At 43.0% G+C, this 20,982-nt stretch overlaps 1 protein-coding gene across 1 annotated transcript; it reads right to left on the reverse strand.

The window, feature by feature from the left end:
• Positions 1-205: 205 nt before the first annotated feature.
• LOC110529791 (homeobox protein Meis2) lies at positions 206-17,373 on the reverse strand. Its single transcript, XM_021612323.3, has 13 exons — positions 16,771-17,373; positions 16,260-16,492; positions 15,736-15,877; positions 15,467-15,517; positions 14,764-14,814; positions 14,417-14,563; positions 11,541-11,655; positions 7,093-7,232; positions 4,690-4,766; positions 3,526-3,584; positions 3,206-3,295; positions 2,316-2,413; positions 206-1,162 (listed from the first exon to the last, which is right to left on the reverse strand). Exons 1-12 carry the CDS (start codon positions 16,786-16,788, stop codon positions 2,355-2,357), a joined length of 1,182 nt encoding a protein of 393 aa, XP_021467998.1. The 5' UTR covers positions 16,789-17,373; the 3' UTR covers positions 206-1,162; positions 2,316-2,354.
• Positions 17,374-20,982: the final 3,609 nt, after the last annotated feature.

Genomic DNA, 20,982 nt, shown 5'->3' on the forward strand with positions numbered 1-20,982 from the left:
GTGCAAATAACCACCAAACACCAGCAAAAAAAAGAATGCATTCAGCTCTTAATGTTATCCAAATGAATTGGGTCACAATATCATACGTTGTACAAAATATGATTAACTCAAGGCATACCTCTTCTTTTTCTCCCCAAAAGGTTATTCATTTCCCAGGTGAAAGGGAATATGTGCTGAAAAAAAGATTCCTCCAAAAGATTTGAGGTCAAGTTTTAAAATGAGTTTTTATTTTGGTTTTTAGTGTAGAAACCCATCCCTTCTTCCTGTGTGCTATAAAACTATTTGAATGCGATCTAAATGGTCAGTCCAGGATCCACCTTACCAGTATGGAGTCAGTTCATCAGCTCTTTCAGTCTTATAAAAATCGGGCTTGGTATTTTACTGGGAGCTGGATGGAGCTGCAAACTCTGAGTCAATCTCTCTCTCTCTCTCTCTCTTCCACAGCACATGAAGGTGGGATCAGTGATAAACTCTCACGCTATAAACTAGTGATCACAAAAGCACAAACATGGACAGAACAGTCAAATGAAAAAGCACAAGTCTATACACCACAACAGCTATTAAAAGTCTTAGTCGCCATCATCTTTTTAGATATTCCACAGTGGTTGTTTTCAAATGGTGTGCTCATAGGATGTAGTGTGTGTGTGTGTGTGAGAATATGTGTGTGTGTGTGTGTGTGTGTGTGTGTGTGTGTGAACATGTGTAAGTGAGCGTATGTATGTGTGTGTGTGTGGGCTGTGTGTATGTACAATTGTGACAATAGATCTTGAGCAAATACTTGAAAGTTCTTGTCCCAATGGTCCACCATTGTAGAAAAATAAATAAATAATTTAAAAAAGAAAACTAATTTGTCAAAATGTTGTTGAGGTCATTTTAGCTTCTGTTGTTCATTCAGAAGTATTTTGTTGTTGTTGTCTGTAAATGTTGTTGTTTATTCCTAGATCCTGGTCTTCCTCCAGCCATGGGGTTAGTTAGTAAAGGTCAATGTGGGCAGGGTCTGTACAGGTGTGGGTTGTCCCAGGGTAGGTGTGGTCCTCTATGCTCCAGTGCGATTGTGAGGTGGGCGTGGTCAGATGATGGGTACAGGTGTGACTTGGGCGGAGTCACGCTTTCATTGGACCACGCGGCAGGATGGAATTTTCCCTGAGCCAACCACGGAGGCCTGTCACACAAAGAAGAAGCCTGGGTCAGTCTCTTACAGAAAAACAAATATGGAACCTAAACCTTAGAAATTAAAGACAAAGCCACACATGACAGAGGCAAATTTAGGCCTTACAACATATACATACACTGGGACAGTGCTGGTTATTTGGTGTAATTCTTAAGGGTTCCCTAATAGACTGTTATGGCTCTGACTCCCATCATGCATAGGATAACCACATATTACTGCAACACAACCCCACATGGATCCTTGGGTAAATTTACTGCCATCACAATCAGCATACGGTCTCACTACAGATTAAATTAGGTGAGGAGAACAGCCTCCTGTATTACGCCATTACAGTAATCGGTCAATGATCATTCAATGAGAAATGATTGGATGAAACAGTCAAAAAAAATATATTGCCAACATTTATTCAGCTTGAGTGCATAAGATGTCTATGTGGGCTGTATTTAAAATGTAGGCGATGTGCCGTCGCTGCAATCACCATCATGCTCTTTGGACTTCATTAGCAAAATCTGTGGATTATCGGGAAGGGAAAGGGGCTGTGTTGGCGGAATTGGCGCCCAGTGAAAAGTGAGGCAAACGCGGGGTTCCCTATTTACATATAAAGAGCTCAATTAATCAAGGTAAGTGTCATTATAGCGTGGCTCATTGAGCAGTGGAGTGTGGGTGTTAAATAAAATACGGTGAGCTCCAGTGCCTCCGGCAGGCGATACATCTTGATTTGTGAACTGTCAGCAGGGCTAGAGAGCTGATAGGGCTGGAGGGGGACAGAGGGAGTCGAGAACCCCACACTCTTAATCATATTGGGCCCCGAGAAGGAGATGAGAGGAGGACGGAGAGAGGAGAAAAATGGAGAAAGAGAGAGAGATGGAGTGATGGAGAAGGATCGAGGAACGATTGAGGAAAGGGGTGAGAAGGAGGAGAGAGAGAGCAATAATTTTTTTTTTTAAATAGATGGGGTGTTGTGGAGGAATAGGGGTACGATTGAGGCGAGGGGTGAAGAGGAGAGGAGTAGTGAGGAGGGAGTGGGAGAAAGAGAGAGATTGAGAAAGAGAGAGAGTGATGGAGAGGAATAAAGAAACAGCAGAGGCAGGCAGGCTTGTGGGTGACAAAGGTAGCAGGGGAGAGAGATTAAGGCAGTGCTTACTTCACCATCTTCTTCAGGCTTGCCTTGGTTGGAGAGGGTTTACATGTAGTGCCACTGTCCATCCATGCCCATATTCATTCCCATGCCACCCATTGGTCCTGCAGAATGAGTGACAGAGAGAGGAACCAATTACATGATGCAATATACACAGGTTCATATAAAACTCTGCAATATTTAACCCATGACTAGACAAACAGAACCAAAACTGATTCCAGGCTACATTGGTAGAAAGGAACAAATAACCAGTGGTGTAAAGTATTTAAGTAATACTTTAAAGTATTTTTACTTAATTATTTTTTTGGTGTATCTGTACTTTACCATTTATATTTTTGACAACTTTTACTTTTATTTCACTACATTCCAAAAGAAAATAATGTACTTTTTACTCTATACATTTTCCCTGACACCCAAAAGTACGTGACATTTTGAATGCTTAGCAGGACAGGACGATTATCAAATTCACGCACTTATCAAGAGAACATCCCTGGTCATCCCTACTGCCTCTGATCTGTCGGACTGACTAAACACAAATACTCTGTTTGTAAATTATATCTTAGTGTTGGAGTGTGCCCCTGGCTATTCGTAACTAAAAAAAAAGACACGAAAATGGTGCCATCTGGTTGGTTTAATATAGGGAATTTGAAATTATTTATACTTTTACTGTCACTCCTTAGGTATATTTTAAGAATATTTTTGCAATTATATTTACTTTTGATACTTAAGCATATTTTAAACCACATACTTTTAGACTTTTACTCAAGTAGTATTTTACTGGGTGACTCACTGGGTGGTTCATTTTCCATTAAGGTATCTTTACTTTTACTCAAGTATGACAATACAGTACTTTTCCCACCACTGCATATGACATGGTGAGAATAAAGGTTGCTTACCGCCAGGTCGAATTCCCATGTGCTGCTGTCCGTCGAGTACAAAGCCTCCCATTGGTTGACCGTCAGGGCTGTATGCTGTCCCCTGGCCCACTGTGGATGTAAAAAAAAAAACAGAAATGGGTCAAAATAGAGATATAATACTAGATTAGTATGTTTAGAGGCCATAAAACAGAAGAGATACACCATAACAATAAAAGTGGCCTTCAAAAAAATCATTATCTACATAAAAAATAATCATATAGTACAATTAAATATATGACAGAGCAACATTATCATCTCATCGTATTATTATCAATTAACAAATGTAAGTTATGGTTAACCTGTTCTGTTAGACTGGTCAATCATAGGCTGTACTATTCTCCTCCTGGCGTTGATGAACCTGGAGAGATAGGGAAGATAGAAATGGAGAGAAAATTCCAATCACTGTCCGGACGAACATGGACTATACAGTTCACAAAGCTTCTCCTTGCTTTAGATCTCCTTTGCATTTATCTCCCGGGTCTACTTAAGATAATCTTACACAATCAAAGCATTCAGAAATCAAACAGAGTGTGACAATTTCCTTACCCTAGTTTTACTAGCGTACTAATCTCTCGTGATCTAGGGTGTTAGGAGAAAGCCACATACAGCATCTTACCAAGACTATTGATTTGGGTTTAGCCACTTTAGCCTTGGGCTGTGATAAGGCTAAACGTTTTGCCAATTTTGGGCAGAGACGTACCACTACCCAAAAGAACGGACAGCTTGGAAAAACTAAGCATTTGCCTGCTTTGATAAGTGTATTGAAGTTGATCCATGAGAAAAATCCATAGACTTCTTAACTCCTTGGGATTAGAGGTGCACGTCTATGTAATTAGGTCCGTTGAGAATCTGATACACTTAAAAAAAAAGACCCTACCATGGGATTCTGGGACGGGGGAGGATTAATCGCGAGAAGCCAATGTCATCTCAATGAATCCAAAACTGTGTAAGCCCCAAATAAAATGATTCCTTTTAGATGACACACCAGAACTGTATCCTCAAAACCAAATCCCCCCGTCTCTGTTCCTCTTTCCCAAAATATGCTAAGCCATCTACAAAGGGGCAAGGGTGCTGGGCCTTAAATATACTTTAATCCATCATGTTATACATGTAAAATGAGGCTGGGGGATCGTGTGGGGAGGAGGGACACACACACACACACACACCTCCCCTTTAAAGTTTCAGTGTGTCCACCAGACAGTGAATATAGATAGAGCATGTAAAACAGTTCCATTTCAGTTCCATTTCCAAAGAGCTGAGCTTAGAACGTCTCTGCTTCTCCTAAAACATGGCTGTAGTGTAGTTGCAAATGAGAGCATATTCACCAGTGCTGGGAGGAGGCAAGAAGGAAAGACAAAAAGGAAGAAGGAAAGGACAGACATAAAGAAGGAAAGGAAGAAAGAAGGAGAGAAGGAAGCACAGGGGTTAGGGTTAGAGTGGGGACATAGGGGTTAGCTACTCACCAGTTGTTCACTTGCAGGATGGTGAGGCCTGTGTCCTGTGCTAGCTGCTTCTTCTGTTCCTCTGAAGGATAGGGGTGCTGTGGTAAACAGAGGACAGAAAGGAAGAGTCTGTGCTTCAGTCAAAAAAAGAACACCCAGCTTGCATTCATTTCGAATGATCACGTCTAGAATGAAACCCTGAAACACCCTTTAAAGGGAAAGTCGCTCAGGAAATGTAGTCAAGCCCTGTGACCGACTCCCATCCACAGTGATCCTTGGCACATATACACACACACACACACACACACGTCTCTCTCTCTCTAGTTAGCATAAGCACAAGTGAACAACCAAGACTGACCACTGCTTGGCCCCAGCCCCAAACACTTTGGGCTTAAAGCGTGTGGCATTGTTTGACATTATTTGACATTATTTGACAAATGATCAGATGCGATACAAAGGGACACAATTGCCGCCTTTGTTAGGGCCTGAATAGGGGCCCCGGCCCCTGTCTCCCTGTCCCTGCCTCTCCGCTGGCGGTGTGACAGAGGGAGGAGGGTGGCAGATGGCAGACAGAGGTGACCCATGTACAGGGTACAGGGTCGGAGGCGCGTCCCCATTTTGGCGCTGTCAGGGCCGCAGCCACCTCCTGTGGTCATCGGGTGAAGGATGAGCTTCCAAGCACTTCATTTTTAAACAAGGCTTTCAGGCACACACATGTATACACACACTCAGTCACACAAGCGCGCACACACATGCAAGGATATACCACACACACACACAGAAACCGACATGGTAGTGACAAAGGCCACTGTTACCAAGTGATCGTCATGGTCACCTCCCAGCTTGGTGGCTGACAGTCTAGTGACGGATGGCTCAGTGCTCCTCCCTCAACCCAGCAGAACCCCTCTGTCTAAAAAAATAAAGAAAACACTTTGCTAATGTCCCACAGACTGTTGTCACGTTGGGGCCTCTCTCCAATGTACAACCGAAACTTACTCAGGTCACTCTGGGGCAACCTGTCATTGAGCTGTGGACTTAATCCTTTTTATCTCCAAGCAAAGGAAAGGGTCTCATGGTTGAACAAGAGGACCCTTTTACAGCTGCATTTCAAAACGCAATGTATGTTTGTCGTAACTAATTACATACATTGTCTAGAACAGAGCGTCACAAAGATCTGTCTTCATCGGCATGCATATGGGGGTCTTCAAACAGCGTGGCTCGCATGGAAACCAACAGTTACTGTATGACCATGCTAATGGGCCAATAAGGAATCCTAGAAGTAATGTAAACCTTACACAGCTGCTTTCTCTATAGCTTTGTAGAGGAGGATCGTTAGAGTTCTTTCCTCAGAATAGGGACCACAAAAGCTGGAGGCTAAGACCATCCAGAGAATCCCCCCCCCCCCTCTGTCCCTTCTCCGATGCCAGCCTCAACGGTAAAGTCGGGACAAAACATAATCCGGCTCCTTTCACAATTCACACCCTCCGCGGCCCCGATGAATGCTTGATCGCCTGGGTGTTGCAACTGGACCATTCAGAGGACATTGAGGGGCCCTCACACAGTGTTCACGAGGCACATCCTGCCACGACAAACACTTGTGCTTAACCAATTAGGCTGAAAAGGGGGAACAGAGAGGGGATAATTAAATTAGCCCTTCTTTGCCTCTTCTTTTTTTAACTGGGGAATCTAAAGGTGGGTTTTTAGAGGAAAGGATTGCTGCCTGTACAGGAGCTGTGTGGCCGCTTTTCACCCGGCAACCAAATAAGAGGCTATGAAAACATCTAAGAGCGGGAAGAGGAGAAAAGTAGAAAAACTGAGGAGTAAGAGGCAGTGGCGGCGTCTTTTGGGCCCGTATATAAAAGGTGAAACTCTCCTCATTGAGGATTGGTTGGAAGTCGCTGGAATGTGAGCTAGTCCTTTCACTTTGGGAAAGTAGCCTATTCTGTTTTTGTAAAATGTAGTTCAGACGCTGAGTAAAGTGGCATCATTCCTAACAAGTGTGGTATGATGGAGAGGCCACGTTTAGACAACATACGCTACTTGTCTTTTGCACAGCTCTCTGTGCCTTTGTCTCAATGACTGTTCTCACTAAGAAAACATCCGAGAGAAAACGGCTCGGCGAAGGACTACAAAGCCATAGGCCGACGCCCTTGTGTTGTTGCGCATTGAGTGTTGGATGCAAGACCTTCAGTTCTCAACCGTTATTACTATTGCCCCTAGGGGTACTTGGCCTACTCTCAGGGAGTACTAGACAAGAGCCATAAGATATGTACAAAACATAGGCTTCGTGGTTAAATTGATAATAGTCATGACCAGTTGCACCTGACGGTGTGATTGGTGTACAATAACCAAAAAAAGGTTGAGAACCACAAGCATGAAGGGAGAATGTCTGGCGCTGGTGTTAGGCTCGGCCTGCCGTCTTACCGTAAGGTGCTGGAAGAGCCACGCTCGCATGATATTGGTGGCCACTTTGGGGAAGATGCCTCTCTTCTTCTGCCGCTTCTTGTCCTGGTCGTCCTCGTCCCCTGTGCCCGGTGATGCAAGGCTGTTGTCGAGGCCGTCTCCTGCGATAAGAGCAAGAAGAAAGAGAAGAGAGGTGGCGGGATACGTTAGGAGAGAGAAGGCTTTCATTTCGGCACGTCACCGCCATTCGCCACGAACACACATTAAAAGTGCAGCAGAGGTCTAGGGCATGGCAACAGCATAGCAACACAATATTCCACATTTGCATCTCCTCATCCACACTCTGCTACAGTGTCTGGATATTGAAGAGAGGTTCATACAGTATACTGTATTGAGAGACCGCGATAAAAAAGCCAGGCTATTAACTCAATCTGAGCTACAAGTTTGACATGAAGTAATGACTGCGGGATCCGGGCTGTACACTTGACATGAATAATGACTGTTAGTGCTGTGGCCGGACACAATGCGCAGGCAGCAGCGTATTTATTTATATACACCGCTGTTTGATATAGACTAATGATTTGGTTATAAAAAAAGAAAAACACGAACAATAACAAAAACATCAGTTGTAACCTCATGGTTAAAGCTATGAGAGGACAATAACATATCAAACATTTGGCTAGGGATGTGTTGGTGGGTGGATGGGGGGGGGGTTGTGGTCATTTCCCCTCAAGGCCCCCATGTGTTCAGTGCCCCCCCCCCCCCCCCAGTCTGTCTGTGTTGGATTGTCGGACTCACACACACCACCTCTCTCCTCCTGGCATTATTAGCAGGGCATCGTCGTTCGATTTCTGCGGGAACCTTCACACGGATCAAGGCTTCCTTTTAAACTGAGATTTCCGAGGCTTCCGCCCCTGCCCTTGCTCCCCATCACAGCACTCTCTGTGCACTCTCTCCATGTCTCTCCTCCCTTTCCGACATTAATTGTGCATCAGCAGAGATGATTTACTTTTAACAGTGGTGGTTATTTTTCTTGCCCTCTGGGCAGAGATGCCTTGAAAGCCTGCCTGGAGGGCATGTGAATAATGTATCTGAGAGACCCCTCCCCCAGGGCGGGACAGGAACCCTACTTTTCTTAGGATTCACCCTGGCATGTCTTTTTGTTTTTGGGGATGCATCAATCAAAGGGGCTTCTATATATGCGCCCATATTCATGCATAAATATTTAAGCTAATGAATATTGACATTAAAAAGGATGAGTTGGACTGAGTGGGTTGGGACGGGGGTGAGGGGAGAGAGAGGAGGGGGGGTGGGAGTTTTGACGGATGGTGTAATCTGTGGACCGGACAGGGCATAGGTGATGCTTCACTTTGTTCTCCATACGCCACCTTCTCTGTCTGTAGATGTTATAACAAGTTGTTATAACAGTTTTATTCTCTAAGGAAATGATGAGGTTTGTTGTGGGTGCAGAGTACTTGAAGGATGGTGTTGAAGACATCTGTCATTTCAGAGAGGACAATTAGTATCCTGTCTCACAGGCTGGGAGAAACACCACTCAAGACATGCCTTCAATGGTGAAATAATCAATACAAACTATGCCAATCAATCATTAAATGCTCGGGCTTAGCTGGAAATCAAAATGACCAAAACCAATATTGGTCATTTGAAGTCATTTTGTCCTTGAAGCAAATAACTGAAAAAAAGAAAGACAGAACTCACTAGCACGGCCTAATTATATCTAAGGAACATCAAGCCCCCTCCTCCTCTCCCCCATCCTTCTCTTTTTTCCTGCTCCAGAGAGGGAAGGCCTAAGGGCAGATCCTCCGCTACGCTAATCGCTTCTGACTGTTCCCTGGCAACTCAGCCAATCTAACCAGTGTGATGGTGCACTACTTGCAAAGTTGTATCCATGGAACTCTCCTCCCGTGACCTAGCCCCCTTCGCCTGCCTGCTTGCCCAGCTCCCTCCCTGCATGCCCCAGTGTCTACACGCGTAACATAGAGGAGGGGGGGGGGGGGGGCCTGCTGCCGCAAGGAAAGCTGGAGTATTGCCTCAGGCGCTTTAGGAAAAACAGTACCCTAAGATATGAAGAAGAGTAGCATCCTTGTCTGGCTTCCGCTTCCACCCCCTCACCACTTCCCTACCTCTTTTTCTTTTTATCTCTTCCTCTCGCTCATCAACAACAGCAGAAACCCGTTTTCCTACAGTCAGGTATAAACTGGGACAACTAGAGGCAAGAGAATCCACATGATGACATGTCCATACAAGACAAAGTGCAGGGTGGGCTACTAGCTAGCAGAACTGATTGCTGTATCCCGGTCCTGCATCGGTGATGCGAGCCCAGTGCAGCTTGCTTAATGAGCTCACCGGGACCTGATCCATCACCAGTGACACTTCTCAGCCCTCCTGTTATTACCCATGATGCACGCTGCTAAATGGGAGCTGCTGTCTGGCAGCTTGCCAAAACACGGTGAATCCATAGCGTGAAGATCTTGATAATTGCTGAATCTTCTCCCCAGATCACGAGTATGTCTAGAACTGTGCCTTCCGTAGGCCTATATCCTATTGATGGCGAGTGGTGATTGATAAGGGTTAGATATAGTTCTCCTGTCTCACTCCCTTGTTATTTGTGAGAACATTTTGTGACAGGTTCTATAGGGACATTAGCCTGCAATGTCATTGCTGTTCTTCAGTGGAATCCGGAGGAGACTAAAAGATGCACTGACTGCATCCTGTTTCTTCCTTCTCTGCATTCCCCTCTTGTACAGGCGCTTTGCAGCAGCTAGCGCCCCTTGGGTTCCTTTCCTTTCCTTTTTGCCTTTGTCATGGACATTCAAAACCCCTCCCCCCCCAAAAAAACATTCCTAGGATATCTCAGCCTTTTTAGCTCTGCCCCTGTGCCCCATCTGAGAGAGTCACCCTGGGGGAGGTGTTATCAAAGAGAAAGCCCTCTGCATATCACACAGCTTACAAGGAAACAACCAAAGACTGTATAAGCCATGGGTTAGCGGTTAGCCACATGGCTAACATAGCCACAAAGCCATAACCATACCACCACCAACTAACCACATACCTGTGGTTGATACTACAAGACAATCACACAGCAACCAACCATAAGGCTCCCCGATTAGTTAAGATTGTAGGTTAACCCTTTAAAAGGCTTTTATCATTGGCCCAGAAAACCATGACAAATGTCCATTAGGACAATAGGAGCTCCCTCATAGTAGCAGGTGCTTTGAAGAGCATCGGTAATCTCCTACCCAGGTCTGCACTACTGACGTAAGGGCCCCACTTTGGCCCCCAGTTCCCTTCCTATGTTAAAAGTGTTTGCTTTCCTCATCCCCTTGAATGAGAAAAGGGGATGAAAACAAGGGATGGAAACGAGGGATGGAAAAAAGGGCAAAGGGGCCCTAGGAGGAGCACGAGGAGCAGCAGGTAGGCACGGCAGCATCAGATCCTGCTACCAGGGGCTTTTTCTCCTCTTTGTTCATCCATACATAAAAAGTGGCTCTCTCGGCAGGGGGGGATTGTGCTTCCCCCGTCCTCTATGCATTCTCTACCCAGGTCAAAAGGGCAGGGAGGCATGGACCTTGGGTGTTCCCCTGCTGTTGTTTAAAAAAAAGCCCTCCCGAGGAACCAAGGAAAAAGCCGTTCGCACCCATCCTCATCCCCTCGCTTTGCTGACATACAAGTCAGATACACAGTGTTACTGTCTTAAAGCATCCAATTACATTACAAATCACGCAGGCAGGGATATTAAGTGCAATTTGTTTGACATGTTTTCAGATAGTTAGGATAAGTGAAGAAACTCTGGTAAAATCAGAGGAGGAAGAGAATTAATCTGTGTTTCTGACTGTCCTTTCATCCTCCGAATTGCTGTTGTCTTGCAAAGCATCCTCCCATTGTTTAGCTCAATGCCCTGGCTATTGATGCCTGATGGGCAGAGGGTGGTAAGTTGCTTTAAAGTCTATTCTATTTTTACTGTGGCCATAGGAGATACAAAGAAAAACAAGTCATAAAACCCTTATAGCCTCCACTGAGCAAATCACAGGCCAAATTAACAGCCGGCACACGGACAGCAACCCAAGTAGGCTACACTACAGCAATGCCCGGCAGAATCATGCAAAACCAGTAATTGGCAGTAATAACACTCATCAGACAAGCCATCATATAACAGAGACCAGATTAAACTATATAACTATTTCCATAACCTGACCTGGATAAGTGATAAACCACAAAGTCACTATCAAAACTCAATCAAATAGCTGTTGATTCAACAACAATCTCTTATCAACTTTATCTGAATGATAAGTATAGAGCAACAACAACCGCTTATCATTAGGATCTCTGGAAAGACTAAGTTTACCCTATAGCCTACAAAGAAAATACCATTGCCTTTGTATGGGGTCAGCACTGAGGTCAACCTTTGATATGGAGTTGAGTCTAAAGAGAAGCTGTGGGTCTCTTACCGAGTTCACTGCTGTTGTCCCCACTCTGGGAGACGTGGCCCCCGCTGGAGGGCCCCGGGGTGCCCACAGAAGGCGTGGAGTGGGCGTCTTCCAGGTCTCTCCAGGACGCCGGGTTCTGGGGTCCACAGAGGTTCATCGGGTCATAAACATATCCCACATCCCGGCCACACACCAGGAGAGGAGGGAGAGAGAGAGATCACATTAGAGAGCAGTGGAACAGTATGCCATTACTCAATATCAATGTAAATCCCTGACACACGCATGCACCGCTTCTCTCTCTCATTATTAGCCGATATACCACAGCACACAATATGGAACAATCTGACCCTGACCTCAATAAGAAAATAGAACAAGATCCAAACAATCGATAATCCCAAACTCTAAGTTACCATTTTCCCTGAAACTGAGATGGCCCCCCCAAAAAAGAACAAACAAAAACGAATAGAGCTTATATTCAGCTAAACCTGCTAATACTGTAGAGCAAAACCGATCAGCATCAGAGCTCCAGCAACACTCCTCCCTATCCTGATTCAGAAGCCCAGTATCTGTCCGAACCCCTATTTATTGGGCCATATAAGGGCAGGGACCATGGTACTTAGACAGACTTAAGCTGAGGGCCAAACAGCAGAGCAACCTCTTCAGCCTCCTGGCTGTCAGCTGTTTGCCGGATGGTACTCAGATGAAGAGCTCAGCCAACGACAAGAATAATCACGGCAACAATGGCAGCGCAGTGTGAATGAGGCCTCTCGACGAGCTCGACGAGCAGGCCCCCTTTTCCATCCCAACACACAGTAATTAGAAAGCTGTTTGTGTGGCATCCCCATTCAAAGTGCCATGTGTTTCCACGTTTATCAAGCAAAACGACGGGGGTTCTTTACCCACACGCACTCCAGCTGTTAAGATGGCATTAATTACTGATACAGTGTGGTCCATCGTTCTTTAAAATGTATCATAAAAACTGAGACCCATAAAGGCAGAGAAGTTGATGAGGTAAGTATAAGACATTACGATATCCGGATTGCTTTCTCAACTCACATGATCTTCAAATCATATAAAAAAATGGCAGTATCAACTAGCTGGTTAACCTGATTCAAATATAACATTTTCAAGCCAGTCGTACCTTAACTCAAATGAGTATTATCACTCGGCACATGTGCGATATAAACATGGATATAAAAAGGTGCTGTCTCTTGGCTATAGGCTGGGTTGTGCACTCAAATAGGGAGATGAGCTCACATTTGCATAAGAGCAGGGGATGGCAAAAGAGAGGCAGAACTTGATGTCACTTAGAGAAGCATACTCAGACCAATATATTTTCTTGCCCTCACACATTTTATCACTGTGAGGGTTAGCCTTCACTATAGAAATAGAATGAGTAGAGGAAACATAGTTCTAAGCTCCACAATAATTGTTTTTTATTAACTTCTCACACGTACACTAGTTGCTGTTAGTCTCACAAGTCAGAGACTGGAAACGGAGGCTAAAGTTGCCTTTGTCAACACCTAGCTAACATAAAACAAACAGCTGGTGTTTCTTCTCAAACTTGAACTAGGCCCAACATACGGTGTGGTTGGCGTTCACATACAACACTCTGTGTGTATTGCAAGTGCCCTCACACCCAGAGAACTACAGCTCATACATAATGCAGTGGGTGAAGTGGTCCTGTATGGCTCAGGTAGCAGAGTATAGCGCTTGCGACACCAGGATTGTAGGTTTGATTCCCGGGGCCTACCATACATCAAATGTATGCACACATGACTGCAAGTCCTTTTGGAATGAAAACATATATTATATTACGAAGGGAAACTGGATCCCAGGATGACCAGCAGGAAAATGTCCTGTCTTGTCAGATGAATGAACCTTGACAGTGTTTGTTTGTGTCTACAACCGCCGAATCAACAAAGTGCAACATCATCCAAAAATGGAAGTGACTGTGGACAGTGGATAGCATTTATTTTGGCTTACTTCCGAAAAATCGACTGTACATGACAGTAATCTAATATGAGGAATCTCCCCAACAAAGTTCCTGCCATTGCTTCAATGCTAAGGTTAAGGAACCGTGCCATCTGAGATGACATGTGTGACAGGGGGAGTGGGTATTGGGAAGAGGAAGAGCCAGAGTAGGGGGCACCCTATGGGCACATGAATTGACAAAGACCCCCCTCTTTACTGACAATAATAATCTGATTGGATTCGCATTCAAGTGTAAAATCAAAACACTAGAAGGGGAAGGAGAGGAGAAAGATCCATTACCATTACCTCAAAGTAAAAACATCAAAAATGCAATTTAGGAAAGAATAGAAAATTGACTTAGGAAATTTCTAATAAGCACATTCTCATCTAATACACAACATATGCCATTGGCAGACGCTTTTATCCAAAGCGGCTTACAGTCATGCGTGCAAACAATTGTAATTCTCTCTCGCTCACTCTCTGATAAACAGATAAAGTAGATGATTTATACAATAGAGCAGAAGAAGGTTAAGAACGAAATAAATCGTTCCCTCTCGTATTCCTCCTCTTTTTAAGAAGACACGAAAGCTCTATGAAACTTCCCTACACACCACCAGGACAACATATGAGAACGCACACACATGAATTAAGGGAATGACTGTCTCAGTTTTGCACACACCAATGTGCATTAGATAACGTTTTGCTAATAGGTTATTAATACAAAAATCTTTAATACTAGTAAATTACATTTGACCGTCCGTTTTAAAAGCTGTTGATTACATGTGTTATCTATTAAACTGACTCACAATTACGCACATCTCTTGAAATTATATATTTTGGTACGTCACAAACACCATGTTATTGGGACCACTTGTCAAAAGTAGCACCAATATGTTGGCTAATTTCAAAGCCGAACCACTCACGTGATCTGCTAGATTTGTGGAGGATCCTGTCAGGTCATCGAAGTCAGATTTGCAGCCATCTCGGTCGTCTATGACCAAGTCTATGGGCATTTTGCCTTTCAAACAACTGATGTACCGATGGCAGAAGTTGTCGCAGAGCTCGTGCACCTATTCAATGAAAATTCGTGTTAGCAGCACTCTTAACACAGGACATTCGTGCAGCAGCCAGGTAAACTTTATGCTTAGTGTGTCCGAGTAAAATATATTCAGTTATGAGTACTGTGCGATTATATCGGTGATTGCAGGACGTTTTGACAAAAATATAGAAAAACACAAAAATATAGGTCTACAATACAAACATAATTTACCTTCTCTAATTCCAAAAGATGAAATCGTAATACTTGTATAGCTTGGATCATCTGGAAAAGGAAAATATACGAGTTAGGCTTAATTCATGCTGGCATGTTGATCTCAAATGGATAGTAACTAGCCTATCGTCAATGTCTGATGAAAAGCTCAACAGAAAGAATAAAACGCCCATATTTTCCTATTAACGAGCATATTATAAAACGTCACTAGCTATTCTGAATATATTTTCTTGGTCCTAGAGTCATGAAATGTTCAGAGTACATTGAGGGGAGTTACTGCTTTCAATGAATGTAAAAAAAAAAGAAAATTGGCGAAAACGGAGATGAGGTTTTCATTAGACAGCGACTGCATGAATGCTCAGTGCAGGCATATACAGTAAAGCAAATGATATGTAACAGTATTCTACATGAATTAAAACAATGTATTTTCTTATTCAAATGGATTCAACAGCACAGCAATTGTTCCTAGAGTCCCTGCTTTGGGGATGCCCAAGGCAAGGACCTCCGCGGCTTCCAACTGCAGAGAAACAGAATAGGCTTTGGATAGAAGACTCGTCTGCATTTCCTGTTGCTCCTTCAAATGAACGTTTCGAATATCCGTGTTGTGTTCAAATAAAGTGAACTCAAACAAGCCCATATTACACTATTTATCCAGCTGCGCAATTGATGCGTAAACAGTTGATTTGCAGGTTAACTTGCTTACCAAGTTGTCCAACTCTGGATTCGACGAAAATAACGGTTTCTCTGCACGTATCTATAAAAAAATAAATATATAATATGAGTCTATTGTCTGCATACAGCAATCAGTCCATCAATCGATCAATTAATCAGTCAATCAATCCATCCACCTATCAATCAAACATTAAATAAATGCAGGAAAACATGTTTAACATTTACAGTAACCTTCACAACAATATTATCTGTATCCCTATTTTTGCTGACAAAACGTGGCTTAAACCACAAGTAGCCTACCTGTTTTGCAAAGACAGCGATGTCTTCGTTGAAGGAGTCTGACGAGCAGACATCGCCGCCCGCTACTCCAGGCTCCCTCGGTGTGCAGGTCGCCAACTCACACTTTTCAAACACCAGTGCTAGCAGAGGGAATAACGGGTGACTGCAACATGATGGAAATAAAACGTAAATATGTGTTCCCACTTTCCAGGAATATTAGATAAAAACATGTTTTAAGTGGGCTGCATTGCACTTGATCCGTGTTTTATATTTCCGGATGTCCTACAATAGCTGACAAAAGGGAAGTGTCTCCACTCAGAGTAAGGGCCGAATCTTGAGATGCAATATGCTCGTAAAATAGGCCTAGATTTTTTGTTGTTGCGCAAAAATGAATTAAATTTGATTTACTCAATCATGTCAAGTTAGAATTTGGTTCTAACTTCGGACTAAATGCTTTTAAATACTTAACTTGTAACTGTTATTTGTAGGCTATATCAAACATTAGAAAACCCAGTGTAAAACCATGGGAAAAGTCTGATGCACACCCATAGATTTGATCTTTGTCTCTTTTTAGTCCGTCGTTGACAGCGCTGCCCATGCTGCTGGGCATGATGTTGTGGGGTGCGTGGGCTCCATAGTGCTGGGTTGGATGAGGAGGCGGACCGTGGTTCAGGTGGTGGACTTGCGGAAGCGGCCGGGGAGCATGCGGGTCTCCATACATAGACGCCGGGAGTCCAACCCCGTCCATCCCACCACCATAATGGGCCAGCTCATCGTACTGGATGGAGAGATACAGTTAAGTGTGAGAAACTCGAGGACTGTCTGTTGGCATGCTTCTATCACGGATATAAGAGAGGCTACAGGCATTCCCCTCCAAACACAAGCCTTTATGCATGATGATGACAGTAAACATTCATCTAATCAAATTGCCCATGCATGGAAAACAGAACAATGCATCGAATACAGGGTCCTGACTTCTTATGGGTATTCCAAAAGGAAATTGGATTCAGTTTGATCAACTCAGAAATTACACATTACAAGTGCACTAAGACCTACCCTTTGCGCCATCGACATGCGCTTGTCTTGGAGATACAGAGTGGTAAGAAACAGCTACTGTCTCAGTCCGCAGAGAAGGCGGCGTATGAAGTTGATGCCTTTTACGTCCGATTGAATATTGTAATCCGCAGTGGCAATAAAAAGGAAACCCGCAGCAAGGTGAAGATGTGTATTTTTCAAGAATAATTAATGCAATAGTCTAAATGGCGAAATCACCATGGCGGATAATACTAAGAACCTTCGGTTAAAAGTTTTTCTAATAAGCGCATCGACAACCCTCGTGTGTTGGTCCTGCTGTCAATCACCGAGACTGCTTGTCAAGGTAATCTATAGCCCATACAGTTGATAGAACTGATTCGTTCCAGAAGGCCGTATATTGCTTCCAACGCACCGTTTTCCCTGAAAACGAAATGTAGCCTAAGAAGAAAGAACTTCCCAGGACAAACAGGCTATATCGATGCGTCGATCCTCGTGGCCATTGCCTCCTGCTCTGAAATGTGAAGGTGTCAGCGAATGTTTGCAGGTTGGCTGTGAGCGCGCTTATAGGATAGACTGGCTCCACTGATCAGCGGTAGAAGGTGATGACGGAACCTGGAAAGAGGGAGGGTTTAACCAGTCCCATACTGCCAAATAAAGGGGGACTGGAGTAAAGCCCATGACACGCCAACGAATGGTGTTTGCATTGGATAAGGCAGAGGGTGACGCAAAATAACTGTCACATCTTGTCACCAAGGCGGTGAGGATATCCATTGCAATTAGCGCAAGAAAGGAATTTGGTAGATGACAATTCAACACTTTAACTATTCCCTTTGAACGTAACCGTCAAGAAAACTGTACTTATTTGTTTTAATGATCTAACTTTTACAAATGTCTGATTATTTTTAGAGCAGTCTTGAGAAAATATAATTATATTCCACTTTCTGTACTAATGATCACGGTATAGGCTTACATTATAGCATGCATAGTATAGGCTGTGGATAGGATATAAAACAGGAGTTGAATTTCGGCGCAAATAGCCTCACTCAGCCGTAACATTGGTCACCCAGTCATATTTGGATATACACTCCAAGAAAAACAGGTTCTGGATAGAACCAACAAGGGTTCTAATGCTTGCTTCATATATGGCACCCCTAATGGTTATATTTATAACCCTTGTGTAGGGTTCCATATATAACCTTTGGGTTCCATATAAGGTTAAATGTGGAACCAATATCGGTTCTTTATTGAACGAGGTGCCATGTATGAAGCAAGCACATAACATTTTTTGGCTCTATCTATAACCTTTTTTTCTATGAGTGTAGTATATATATAGGTTGAATCGGATATATTTTGGGCACCTATTTTGCTCTTTATGACAGATACCTTGAAGTATGCCTTCCGGTCCAGTGCCAGGATTGGATAACAATGCATCCGTAAACAGAGTTTAGGCTACAGACACTATACATGTATATTGTGGTCAGCGCATGAAGAGGTTGTGTTTCAGATTGTAAGAATGCTGTTGCCGTGTTAGCTCGAATTCTCTCTTCCTTTCGACGTTCCATTCCTCCTTTTTTTTCCGGACAAGTCATGCCTACTGGACCAACATGTGTATAAAGGAATGTTGTGGACAGATAAAGATAGATAGCCTTATAATTTTGTGGTGACAAATACTGCACGTGAAATACATTATGAAACATGCAGATTTGGTGGTAAGGTGTAGTTAGTCCAAGTTTAAATTATTTCTACATGAACACATATCTCCGTGCATTGGCAGTTATGAAATGCATTTACACGTCATATAAACTTTTATTCACATAACATGAAGCCAGTATTTTTAATATGGCTAATAATAGGCATATATTATGATTACATTTGGAAGAACAGGAACATTTTACAATACATGTTACAATTGGAAATGAGTTTCTAATATTTATAAATGAAATGTTCATTTTGTGTTACAAAATGATTTACTTGAGAAAAAAAGAACCCTAAACAGTATACAGTGCCTTTGGAAAGTATCCAGACCTCTTGACTTTTTCACATTTTGTTACGTTACAGCCTTATTCTAAAATTATTTTCATCAATCTACACAGAATACCCCATAATTACAAAGCAAAAATAGTTGTATAATTTTTTTCAAATGTATTACAAATAAAAAAAACCTGAAATATCAGTATCTGAAATGCACTGTCACATTTTAAGTATGCTTAGGGTCATTGTCCTGTTGGAAGGTGAATCTTCATCCCAGTTTGAAGTCCTGAGTGCTCTGGAGCAGGTTTTCATCAAGGATCGCTCTGTACTTTGCTCCATTCATCTTTGCCTCGATCCTGAATAGTCTCCCAGTACCTGCTGCTGAAAAACATCCCCACAGCATGATGCTACCACCACAATGCTTCATCGTAGGGATGGTGCCAGGTTTCCTCCAGACGTGGCACTTGTCATTCAGGCCAAAGATTTCAGTCTTGGTTTCATCAGACCAGAGAATCTTGTTTCTCTTTAGGTGTCATGTGCCTTTTACTGAGGAGTGGCATGCTGCAGAGATGTTTTCCTTCTGTAAGTTTTCTACAGAGGAACTCTAGAGGTCTGTCAGAGTGACCATCGGGTTCTTGGGCACCTCCCTGACCAAGGCCCTTCTCATCCGATTGCTCAGTTTGGCCAGGCGGCCAACTCTAGGAAGAGCCTTGGGGGTTCCAAACTTCTTCCATTTAAGAATGATGGAGGCCATTGTGTTCTTGGGCACCTTCAATGCTGCAGACATTTTTTGGTGGCCTTCCCCTGATCTGTGCCTCGACACAATCTTGTCTCTGCGCTCTATGGACAATTCCTTTCTACCTCAAGGCTTGGTTTTTGCTCTGACATGCACTGTCAATTGTGGGACCTTATAGAGACAGGTGTGTGCCTGTACAAATCATGTCCAATCAATTGCATTTACCACAGGTGGACTCCAATCAAGTTGTAGAAACATCTCAATGGTGATCAATAGAAACAGGATGCACCTGAGCTCAATTTCGAGTCTCATAGCAAAGGGTCTGACAAGGTATGTAAATAAGGTATTTGTTTATTTTTAATACATTTAAAAAATAAAAATGCTTTGTCATTATGGGGTATTGTGTGTAGATTGCAGAGATTTGTATTTTTTAAATCCATTTTAGAATAAGGCTGTAACGTGACAAAATGTGGAAAAAGTCAAGGGGTCTGAATACTTTCCGAAGGCACTGTGTGCAAAGTTAAATAACAAAATACAAATATTCGCTTTATTATTAGATTGTAGTAAAGAACTGTCCTAGATTTTATTCCACTGAAATGAAACACATGACATGTCAGAAAAGTGCATTGGAGTAGTACAAACTCGATATTAGTGATATAAAATGGCCTAAACCATCTTGTTCTAGCTTATGGAGGCAGAAATGTGTTTTATTCCAATGTTTACAATAGAAAATGACCAAATGTCTTGTTTGTTTGTTTAAAATGATTCAAATGTGGAATACAAAAATAAAAAGTTGGCTCTTGGTAAATCTGTTCCCTCTTATAGGACTCCTGCAGGCTAGTGCTGCGTTCATAACCAAGTGGGAAGTGGAAATCTACCACCATAGAACAGGACTCTACATGGATAAAACCTGTTTTGGCACTGACATTGCCATTGAGGGCTACACCATTTTAAAGTAGTCAACTGGGTGGGACTTCCTATGGATGAAGAAAGGGTCACATGATTCCATCCGGGTCATCTGGAGGGATCAGCCAATGAATTATACTTGTGAGCAAACATTCCATAACTGTAGATGGCAGTAAATTACCACCCTTGGCTTTAAACCTGTTCAAATAACACATTCTAGATAGAAGTACAGTACCAGTCAAAAGTTGACACACCTACTCATTCCAGGGTTTTTCTTTATTATTACTATTTTCTACATTGTAGAATAATAGTGAAAACATCAAAACTATTAAATAACACATATGGAATCATGTAGTAACAAAAAAAGTGTTAAACAAATCAAAATGTATCTTATATTTGAGATTCTTCAAAGTAGCCACCCTTTGCCTTGATGACAGTACACTCTTGGCATTCTCTCAACCAGCCAACTGGAATGCTTTTCCAACAGTCTTTTTACAGGGTCAGTGATAGTTGTACTGCATTCCTGGAGCAAATTAGGGTTAGGTGCCTTGCTCAAGGGCACATCGACATACTTTTCACCTTGTCTGCGCATGTCACAGCCGTCAAAAGAAGTGGACCAA

This window comes from Oncorhynchus mykiss, chromosome 8 (genome assembly GCF_057628025.1).
Source record: "Oncorhynchus mykiss isolate SJ-2025 chromosome 8, ASM5762802v1, whole genome shotgun sequence".
Lineage (NCBI taxonomy): Eukaryota > Metazoa > Chordata > Actinopteri > Salmoniformes > Salmonidae > Oncorhynchus > Oncorhynchus mykiss.

Bases quoted from the DNA above. Each gene is read 5' to 3' on its own strand.
- LOC110529791 (XM_021612323.3), bottom strand. The intron at 14,815-15,466 runs GTAAGCAAGTTA...TTCCTTTTCCAG, and splicing joins ATCCAGAGTTGGACAACTTG to ATGATCCAAGCTATACAAGT. The intron at 11,656-14,416 runs GTGAGTGGTTCG...TGTGGACCCCAG, and splicing joins CCACAAATCTAGCAGATCAC to AACCCGGCGTCCTGGAGAGA.